General features: G+C 45.1%; 1 protein-coding gene across 1 annotated transcript; it reads right to left on the bottom strand.

Moving 5' to 3' along the window:
• On the bottom strand, nucleotides 1-11,062 carry Taco1 (translational activator of cytochrome c oxidase I). The gene is made up of 5 exons (XM_006970515.4): nucleotides 10,579-11,062; nucleotides 8,008-8,114; nucleotides 6,396-6,523; nucleotides 5,731-5,908; nucleotides 1-5,360 (listed from the first exon to the last, which is right to left on the bottom strand). The coding sequence occupies exons 1-5, from the start codon at nucleotides 10,847-10,849 to the stop codon at nucleotides 5,160-5,162; spliced, it is 885 nt and encodes a 294-aa protein (XP_006970577.1). The 5' UTR covers nucleotides 10,850-11,062; the 3' UTR covers nucleotides 1-5,159.

Here is an 11,062-nt window from a genome sequence, read left to right as displayed (position 1 = left end):
TTGGAGTTTGAAGCTTTATTGTCTGCTTTGCTATAAAATTGAAAGAAAAATAACTTGGGCTGGGGAGAAAGGTCAGTCGGCAAAGTGCTTGCCTTGCAAGTGCAAGAACCCGAGTTTAATCACCAGAACCCAGACACAAATGCCAGCCATAGTGGCATGCCTTTAACCTCAGCACTGGGAAGGCTGACAAGAGGAGCCCTGGAGCTCGCTCACCAGCCAGTCTAACCTAACTGATCAACTCCAGGCAAGTGAGAGATCCTGTCTCAAAGTGGACGGTGTTCCTGAGGATGACAGGGAAGGTTGCCCTTTGCCTAGTGTGCGCATGAGCACGCACAGACTTTAAAAATAGTAACTTAACAGCATTGCAGAATTTCCATAGTTGATTAGAACCATAGCCTTCACTATCCCCTGCGTACACCAGAGCCTCTTGCAAAAGGGCAGCAGTTATACACAAGAACACTGCTTTTTCCCCTCCCAAGTGCTAAGATTATAGGTGTGCTATACCATGCCCAGTTTACATGATGCTAGGGATCACGTCTGGGGCAAATACTCTATCATCTGAATACATCCACAGCCCACAGCAGCACTTCTAGTAAGAGTCAATGTAAGACAGGCTTGCTAGCACAGGCCTATAATTCTATCCATTCAGGAGGCTGAGATAGCAGGATCACAAGTTCAAGGCCAGTGTGGGCAACTTAGTGATACCCTGTCTCAAAAGCAAAAACAGGGCTGGAGATATAGCTTGGTGATCTCTATAGCCTTTGCCTAGCAAGACTTTAGGCTCAGTCCTAACACACACACATATAAGTCAAAGTTGGGCTGTAGACAGAGCCTGTCATAAATACTTTCAGCTCATCAGAACACTTGAACATAACCCTAGTGTGGCTTCAAGGCAGTGAATAACTTTGTATTACTAAGATAATGATCAAAGATAAGGCGATGTAAGTCATCCCAGCCCCATTTTTCAGACGTAAAGGTGAGCCAGAGCCAGGTGTGGTGGCTCACACCTGTAATCAGCACTCCAGCGGCAGAGGCAGGAAGTTCAAGTCCTGGTTTTAAACAAAATAAAACAAAAAACCTCTTATGCTCAGACTTCCAGATGTTGTCTGTCTGCTAGTCAGGCAATAATCTGAGTCGGATGTTGGTTTTGGGCTTTAGCTTTGGTTTTTGGTTTTATTTTCTAACCTCAAACTCCAGATCCTCCTGCTTAGCATCTCTCATGTTGGAATAACTGCTATACAGGGCCACACCCAGCACCTATTGGTTTACTGGTTTCACATATTTCCCCTTGGGCCAGGGATGCAGTTCAGCTGTACAGCCTCATATGTGTGAAGTCCTGGGTTGGATCTCTAACACTGAAAAACAAATGAACAAAAATTTCCTGATAAAAATAATAACATGATTATAGAAAGGAAAACTCAGTAATAATAGCAGACATGGTCATTCATGCCTGTAGTAATCTCAGTACTAGAGAGGGTAAAACAGGAGAATGGCTGTGAGTTCAAGGCCTATATAGTGAGCTTAAGGCCAGCCTGGGCTACAGAGTAAGTCTCTGTCTCATTAACTAAAATAAAACCCCCAAATAAAACAAAGCAAAAAAAAAAAAAAAAAAAGAAAAGAAGAAAAGAAAAGAAAGAAAAGAAAAAAGAAAGAGAGATCAGTGACAACATCACAACTCTAAGATTGCCATTTCTGAAATTCTCATATATTTCCTCCTAGCCATAAATAAACAAACAACAACAAAAACCAAACCTCATATAAGCTCTTGAGAGGAGGATCAGGAGTTCAAAGCCAGTTTTGGCCACATAGCAAATTTGAGGTTAACCTAGATCATATGAGACCCTGTTTCAAAGGAGGCAAAAGAAAGAAAGAAAGAAAGAAAGAAAGAAAGAAAGAAAGAAAGAAAGAAAGAAAGAAAGAAAGAAAGAAAGAAAGAAAGAAAGAGGGAGGGAGGGAGGGAGGGAGGGAGGGAGGGAGGGAGGGAGGGAGGGAGGGAGGGAGGGAGAGAGAGAAAGAAAAAGACCTAACAGACACAGTATTGTTAAATAAATATTTCAAAACTTGAGTTGTACTATATCTAGTACATACGCTTCTTTTTCTAGTGCCAGAGATTGAACTCAGGGACCTCACACATGCTAAGCATATGCTCTGCCACTGAGCTACCCCCTAGCCCAACATACTTGTAATTTTGAATCTTTATAATATTATATTGTAAACATTCTACGATATCAATTATTCTTTTGCTTGTTTTGTTGAGGCAAGGTCTTACTGTGTAGCCTCGGCTGGCCTGGAACTCCATATGGGGACCAAGTTGCCTTAAACCCTCAGCAGTCCCCCCATTGCTGCCTTCTAAGTGCTGGGGTTACAGGCGTGAGTCGCCATAGCCAGCTTGATATAAAGTATTCTGAGAGAGATAACTTTTTTATAGTGAACGTCGGGGCTTTACTATGTAATAGGAAGGGCCATACTTTTGCCTGCCCACTCCCAAACTCTTATTATTGCTCTGAGATTCCTGGAAACCCTTTCATGATCTCCATGGGAATTTCAAAGACAATATAGCAAGGAAAACTCTAAGCTTTCTTCCCTGAAATACAGATGTTCTTGTTATAAAATTCACTTTTATACTGATGAAAATCAGACAGAATTTATCACTAAACTAAATTTTTCCCTTCTTAAGTGCCTTTACTACATATCTTCACAGTCCTGGTGACTTGTTGTTCTTCATTACATTGTATGGCTGTGACTATCTTTATTTATATGTTATGGTCTTAATTAGATCCAGAAATAGCAGGAAAGGTTCAAGTCTGTCCGTTTCTCCTTTTCCTCTTAACAGTGGGAGCGAGAAGGGCACCACCAGGGGTCAGTGCAGAGCCTCCCTCGCAGGCGCCTTCCTGAATAGTCAGCAGGGCCCGGTGGGGGAAACTGGTTCCACAACAATCCATATTAACAAATTCTTCTAGATAGGATGAGGCCTGTTCATAAGAGTAGCCAAGTTCCCTTTAAGAACAAGCTTCCTTCATACAGATTTCTCAGATTAGAAATGATCACATTCCATCAACTTAATTTATATTCAACATTTCTAAAACAGGACTATTTTATAAACAAGCACTATCAACATAAGATGTATTAAGCCCATTCTTCTTTGTTTGGTATGAGATAACTTGAGGGTTTTATTTTGTTTTTTATGAGATTTATTTTCATTTTTTATTATTTATGTGTGTGTGTGTGTGTGTGTGTGTGTGTATCATGTATATGTGAGTGCCCTAAGAGATCAGAAAAAAAATGAGAGCCATCTCTCCAGCCCTAGGTGTGAGATAACTTATACATAAAATAATTATTTTATTTTAATCTTTTTTGTGCATGTACATGTGTACATGGGTGTATATGATGTGCCAGTATGTTTGTGTGTGTAAGTGTGGGCACACATGTGCCATGGCATGTGTGTAGATAGGATGTCAGTGTTCGGCTTCCACTTGTTTGAGACAGGGTCTCTTCTTTGCTGCTATGAACATCAGGCTAGCTGGCTCACAAGCTTCAGGGGATTCTCCTGTCTTAGCCCCCACCTTTCCATAGGAACACTGGGATTACGTACACACTACTGTATCTAGCCTTTACATGACTTCTGGGGATTTGAACTCACATTCTAGGGTCCTCACATTTGCATAGCAAATGCTTTACTCCCTAAGCCCTTGTTCCAGTTCATAGGTTTGTTGTAAAATCAAATAAATGACATATCAATTAGAAAGCAGCTTATCAACATCAAGTTATCCCATTCTGACGATGTACCAATTCAGATCTTTAGATGATTTGTCCCCAGCAAAACTAAAACCCCTAGTTAGTGCTATGACTTTGATATGAGGCATAAGGGCATCTGTTTGGTATGATCTTGGGCTGTTCTGTTCTTTTTGTTTTGTTCTTCCTGGCTTTCAGCTGTCCTTTCCTAGAAGCTAAAGTATCCTTCACAGTATTAGGACTTTTCCACACTTAGTTACCTAAGGCTCCTTCAGAAAGAAATACTCTGAGCTCAGAACTGACTTAACAGCTTGTAAGTTGGTAGATGACCTGGATTCAAATGCCATTCCAGAAGCATTATGCTTGATATACTACAGCACAGGCAGTCGACACTGCTAGACTTTCTAACCCAGAAGTGACTGTTAAGAGCCAAAGGTACAAAGGCTGGGCTCTGGCTCAGCTGTCACTCTTCCTTTTGTCCCCGTCCCCCCTCCAGTTATTGGTGTTCCTATCATTTGCCATCACTGGAAAAGGAGCTAAAAGAAGCCCTCAAGCTCTCAACCCAGGTTAATGTAGCCTTTCAGGAGAACAACCCTACCTGCTGATAGGGCCATTGTTAATCAATATTCAGAACACACATGGGTTGGTCAAAGCAGATCCTGAGGAGGTCCCTTTTGACACCTGACTTCCTATGGCACTAAAGCCTTTAAGCTGACAGAAAAGGGAACAGAAACCACATGAAGAAAAAAAAAAAGATGATAAACACAGTCCACACTACCCTGGGACAGCTCCATGGGTACAGGCCCGTGTCTCCCCTTTGAGGTCCTATATCTTAGAGCAAGATCGAAGCATCAACTGAACAGCCTGGTCTCTGGAAAAGCACAATTCTTATAAAGAAAGATGTTCAAGAAATATGAACTGCATGAGCGAGTGAAAAGACCAGCTCAGTAGGCCACCATTCAACCACAGAGAACAGCCACATTTCTACTGTAAAAAGGAAAGAAAGGGGGGAAAAAAGACAATCTTAGTGTTAAAATAGAGAGACAAGTATGTGGGCCTGAACATTAGTCCAGAAGTTTGAAAACTGGACACAAACTGGGGACAACTCAAGCGTTATACCATCAATGCAACATCCAAGAATAATCAATCACTACTGTTATTATTGATGATCAATTTCCACTCTATAGTACAAGACACTTAGAATCTTGACAAGGGCCAGTCACCTGGGATCAGAGTCAGACCATCTGGCTAGTCTCACCTTGTATCCCAGGTGGCCCTGTGATACCAACAAAGCTAAAAGTCCCTTTTTCTTAAGGCTATGAGCCATGGCATCAGGTCTCTGATAGGTGCCCATCTGTTTCAGTCTCCAAGATTGCTGCACAAGCTCATGAAACCTAGGAAAGAGCCTGGAGACAGGCACAGTCTGGTTATTCGATATTGTCATAAACATGGACCACGTCCTCATGGTTGTTGAGAGCCTGGATGAGGTGAACAGCCTGCTCCAGGTCAGGTTCAGCCAGCTGCACCTTTGAGTTGGGGATGAACTCCAAGGAACAGGATACAGAACACAGACCCAGGGAGTCCAGTTTCTTCCTCACTTGATGCAGTGACGAGGCATCACAAATAAACTAGGGATAAAAGACAGTCAGGAGGTGAGAAGCCAGGAAGCAATGGCACATACCAGGCAGCACTTTGCAAAGTCCTGAGTGGAGCAAGCTGTACTATATTATCATTGGCTTGAAGCTCATAGTTCCAATGCTCAGAACCATCCTCACCAACTCAGAAGAATAGGTCCTAGCCTCCCACTTATCTTAATAACACTGGGCAATTTGTAAATTCTTTGCTTTACCTGTATACTGACACACGGGAAGGAAGAAGCCCAGAGAAGTATACCTTAAGGTATCTATTGGAGACCCCTTGGAAGTCCACCAAACACAAAGGCTTCAGCTTGTAGGGCTTGGCAGCAAGCTGAGCCATCTTACCGGGCCCTGTACTCACTTTAAAAAGGTTCTTTTCTTCTTCATCCTCAGCTTCTCTCACATCCTCGGCTCCTGCTTCGATCGCCAGTTCCAGGGCACGCTCGAGGTTCACAGCCTTCTTCTCTCTGTCCTCTACTCCAACCACAACCACTCCTTTCTTGTCAAAGAAGTGACGCGCTCCTTCAGCCAACATCCCCCTACAGGAAAGGGAAGAGATGACACATGGATGATTTGGGAAGCTCAGTCTCTACAAAGTGCTGCATTCTAACACTATCCCTGACCCATTTGGCCCCTGGAGCATCCAGAGACACCCAAACCTCTCTGCTGGGTAAGAGACTGTCCAAGAGCATCCCCATCTTCTATTTTCTGCATGTATTGGAGCCTGCAGGAAACAACTGTGCTCATTGCTTCCAATTCTATTAAGACTCCTGTCCTGGGGGAATGTTTCAAGACTGGCACATCATACGGCTACAGATGGAATGATGGGGAAAAGACCTCATCTACACCTATGGGATCCTATCTCGTTCAGAAGACATTAAGGGAAAAGCAGTTATTACACTGGATTCCACTAAGGAAGAAGCGTGCTTACAACCTGAAATACTGCTGAGGAACAATGGCATTTGCGTTGCATAGAATTGGAACCTAAAGTTTCTGTCCCCTTTGTCCCTACATACACATACTTACCCATTCTTGTTCATGATATATTTAATGTCCAAATGGCACTTGGGACCACTGTTTGATAATGCCTCAATGAGCAGAGAAGAGCCACCAGGCCCTCGACCCTCGTACAGCAAATGAACTCCCTTGTTTTTCTGCAATTAAAAAAAAAAATCCATTGTCATGTTTCCTAATGTCCCAATGCACCCATGCTAGCACCGACCCACAGGCACTAAGAAGTGACTCCATGTATGACCTCTGAAGACTTTACTTGAGCTTGGGCCCTCAAGTCTTTATTTTTGTCTCTGTCTTCCGGACAGGGGAGGGAGGCCAATGGCATCAACTTCTGACATCAGCGGACGTACTATTCCTTCTGAAAGGGAGCTTTTTCCCGTTCCCAAGCAGCCTCCCCAGCTCTGCCTCCACCCTTCTCTAACCAGATCCCACCTCCACCCCACAGTCACTCCTACTTTTATTCATCTTCCTGTAATCCAGTCCATGTGAGACCTACCTAGGGATTCTCAATGCCACTAGCCCTGGGCTGCTGGGTGCTGCGATAGAAACATCACGTGGAACGTGTCACGGGGGCCACTGAATTCAGCACTGTAGCTAAATTCAAATACTTCACAACTAGTTGCCGGTTTCCTCCAGACTCCCTAGACCTCATCCCCTGTCCACATCACTACTCTAAGCACCTTGCCTGTACCTTTCTAGAGGCTTTCAACTGATGACTCCTCCCATCCACTTTCACAAATGAAATTCAAGCTCCCTGTTGAGCTCTGGGGTCTGGCTGCCTTGATTTGGGTCTGCCATTTTCTGCATGACCTAAATCAAGTCACCAAACTTTTCTGTGCCTTAGTTTCCATTTTAGGTCACTTTCAGGATTCGGTGAGAAATGCATGCAGAGTTTTTATTAAGGGACTTGGTCAGGAACCAGCACCCAATAACTGCCAGCTGTTACAATGATTACTCTAGGGAGTGATGAGACACTTTTGTAGGCTCAGCACTTGTGAGGCTGAGGCAGGAGGATCATGAGTTCCATACTAGCCTGGGCTACACAAAAAGACCTTGTTTCAAAAGAAAACAATAGAAAGAAATTACTAACTCTTCAAATCCTTGCCTGTTCCAGAGGAAGAAGTGTTGGAGCCCAGCATCCCTCCCACTGCCACCATTACCACTGCCTCTTTCTCTGTAGCCCAGGCTGGCCTCGAACTCAGCGATCCTCCTGGCTCTGCCTCCTGAGTACTGGAATTAAAGGCGTGCACCACCACCCATACCATTGCCTCTTTTTCCTGGCTTTTCTCCCTTAGACATAAGCATCTGAGAAGAAAACAAGCCCTCCTCCAACCTAACGTCAGGGCTTTCCCCGTCTCACCTGTCCTTTCTTCTCCCTATCCTCTCCAAGCTTGACAACGCAGCTCTGCCCTCTATGGGTCTCCATACTGTCTACATCGCCTATTCCCAGTCATGTTCCTCTAACCAAAGGTCAAGGAGAGAGAATCCCCAAAGGTCTCTGGGTTGGGATATCAACCATGTTCCTACTCTTCCCTCTGATCATTTGAGGAATTTCTGGTGGCTTTCCAAACATGGAGCCCTGAGGGCTGTGGTCAATAATAACAACATGAAACTGAGGACACACCTCTGTTTTCAGCGCCGTCTCAATAGTTGACTTGGGCATATGCTTGCTCCGACACACCTCTAAGATGTTGGCCAGGTTGCTGTTGTTCTCAGGGTTGGGGCCTCCCTCTGGATAAAGGGAAATGAACGATCAAAGACATCTCACTCAGTATGGAGAAAGAAGTGATTTCCAGCCTCTCCAACCCCAAAACAATGGCAAATTACTCTCCATTAGAGAATGCTATCTAATGAAGACGGCTCAGGGTGCAAAGTGTTTGCCTTGCAAGCAAAGGATCTGAATTTGATCCCTAGATCTCACATATAAGAAAATACCAGCACCAACTTATAATCCCAGAAACAGGGGGGTAGAAACATATCCTGAGACTCTCTGGTCAGCCAGCCTGCCTATTTGGTGAACTCTAGTGTAGTGGGTAGCCATTCCAGCTTTGGTCTGGAAGTTCCAACCCCAAGAGAGGCGGCGCATCCAGATCTCGGGTCTTCTGGGCCCTCTCTTGGCCCGCCTTGTAGGCGTGATAGTTACCGAAGCCTCAATGGGGGTTGGAACTTCCACATCAAAGCTGGAATGGCTACCCACTACACTGTAGGCCAGTAAGAGCCCTACATCAAAAAATAAAAAATAAAGCCAGAGAGGTGATAAAAGTGCTTCTGTACAAGCCTGGTAACCTGAGGCCTATCCCTAGAATCCACACAAACCAGCACCAGAAAGTTGACCTCTGACTTCTGTGTGTGCGCTCTGGCATACACACACATACATGCACATATACACATACAAACACACACACACACACACACACACACACACACACACACACGTACATACTCACACAAAAATAAATAAGGTGGACAGTGGCTGAAGAATACCACCCAAGGTTGTCCTCTGGTCTCTGTATGCATATCCACACAGACCAAACACACACACACACACACACACACACACACACACACACACACACACACGGCAGGCAGAATATTTCATCTAGATAAGCACAGTGGTGTATACTTGCAATCCCAGCACACAGTAGGCTTAGGCAGGAACCTGAACTACATAATGAATTCTGGGTCAGTCTCAGTTAAGAGTGAGATTCTGGCTAGGCATGGTGGTGCTTGCCTTTAACCCCAGCACTTGGGAGGCAGAGGCAGGTGAATCTCTGTGTGTTCGAGACCAGCCTGATCAATAAATGGAGTTCCAGGACAACTAGGGATGTTATACAGAGAAACCCTGTCTTAGGGGACAAAAGTAAGATTCTGTCTCTAACAAACAAAAGATACTTAATCTAGTGATTCCATTAGAATAAGAAGAATTATTTTGGAAAAGAAGTTTCTTTGGTCAGGGATACAGGAAATGGAGCCCAAGGTCTTATCCTTGTGCTTTATCACAGAGCTACATACCCAGCCTAGAAAAAAAGTTCCTAATTCACTCTGCCTGCAGGGACAGTTATCATCTTGCTAGGTTTCAGCAAACTCCACTTCTGTCAGATGAAGTGGTTGACTCATAAGAATACCCTTGCTCTTACTCTATTAATCTCTGAAATGCTCACATGACATTGGACTCCTGCTCAGGCTATGCTGGATGTTCTCTGTAGTACCCGCCCCCCCATCAAAATAACATGTTGGTTAAATCAAAACCTTGTTAGGCAAGGGAAGCATCAGGTACAAGTTGTAGGGGTAAATTGACATCAGCGTAATGCCTTCTGTATGCTGTAAGCCACCTCAAGGTGGGGACTATCCTTGCTTTACAGAACACTGAAGTTCACTAGTTACGCCACTTCTTGAAGGTCTTTGAACCAACCTAGGCAATGAAAGAATTCACGCCTTCTTAACCTCAGACCCACACTTTTCACAGGATGTTTCCCCCTACTCCTACCAGTGCCTGAAACTAAAATGGAAAGAAAAGAAAGAAAAAAGACAGTTGCACCACTGAGCAGATACATGGTTCCAAACCAACCTTCCAAGAAAATGTCTCAGGAGCTCTGGCGAGGAAAAATTAAGCCTAGGCAAGAAATGACTTGACTCAACATGCCTGCCACAGTCTTCAGTGCTAGTAAAAGCAGCTGCAGACGGCTTGGTTTATTCCTTCAAGAAAGACACATACTTGGCTTTAAAAAAAAAAAAAAGATTTGTTTGTGTTTACCTGCATGTATGATGTATGCAGTGCCGGAGGAGGCCAGAAGAGGATGTTGAGTACCCTGGAACTGGAGTGTCAGGTGGTTGCTAGCGATCACGTGTGTGCTGGGAAGCAAACACAGGTCCTCAGCAACAGGTGCCCTTCACCGCTGAGCTCTCTCTCAAGTTCTGACTTGACTCGTTCGGTTTATTTCTATTTTACCTATCTACCTACAGACTTTGGTGGAGTCCTATCTATCTTCCTAAGGGCAGGTCTCTAAAAGGTTTTTGGAAAGGAAAACGGGAATATCCAGTGAAGGTGGGTGCTTTGAGAGTTACGGGTAGGTCACAATGGCAACTGGAAAGCGCAAAGAAAGTAATTGGCCCTAGTCCAGCTTAGGGAGGCAAGTGAAGCCTTAGGCACCAAAAGGGCCTCAGTGATCAGCAGTGGGGACCGACAGGTTCTCACCTTTAACCGCCAGGCGGATACTGAGAGTGAGTTTAGAGAAGATTCGACTCCTTTCCAAGTCCTTGGGGCCCTTGATGTGCCGGACTTTAGACCATTTATTGTGTCCCGCGGAGGCCGCCGCGCTGACACGCAGGGTCCTGTGTGGAGCCGGACCGCAGCCGGGGTTTTCCTGCGGGGAGGCACACCAAGGACCCACGCGGAAGCCGAGGCATCGCGCACGAAAGCATCGGGCAGCTGTCCCTCTCAGGTTGGCAGCAGCCCACGACATCATCTGCCTCGACCGGGGGCGGCAAAGTGCAAAGAGGAGCGGCCAAGGTCAACCTGTCTAACCTGTTACCGGAACAAGCCGGTCTGGACGTTCTGGCCGCTTCTGAGGGTCTCCTGAAACTCAAAGGCTCAGACCCACTTAACCTGCCCAGCCGTGAGTGACCCTGCTGCCGCCGGGCGTGGAGACCCTTATTGACACAGTACACTTCCTGTCCCT

This window comes from Peromyscus maniculatus, chromosome 8 (assembly GCF_049852395.1).
Source record: "Peromyscus maniculatus bairdii isolate BWxNUB_F1_BW_parent chromosome 8, HU_Pman_BW_mat_3.1, whole genome shotgun sequence".
NCBI lineage: Eukaryota > Metazoa > Chordata > Mammalia > Rodentia > Cricetidae > Peromyscus > Peromyscus maniculatus.
Note: the sequence above shows the minus strand (reverse complement) of the source record. Positions and strands in the feature narration are given on the sequence as shown.

Coding starts and splice junctions, on each gene's coding strand:
- Taco1 (XM_006970515.4), bottom strand. CDS start 10,849: ATGATGTCGTGGGCTGCTGCCAACCTGAGAGGGACAGCTGCCCGATGC. Junction 6,524..8,007: donor AGACGGCGCTGAAAACAGAG/GTGTGTCCTCAG, acceptor TTTTAATTGCAG/AAAAACAAGGGAGTTCATTT. Junction 5,361..5,730: donor AAGAAAAGAACCTTTTTAAA/GTGAGTACAGGG, acceptor TTTTATCCCTAG/TTTATTTGTGATGCCTCGTC.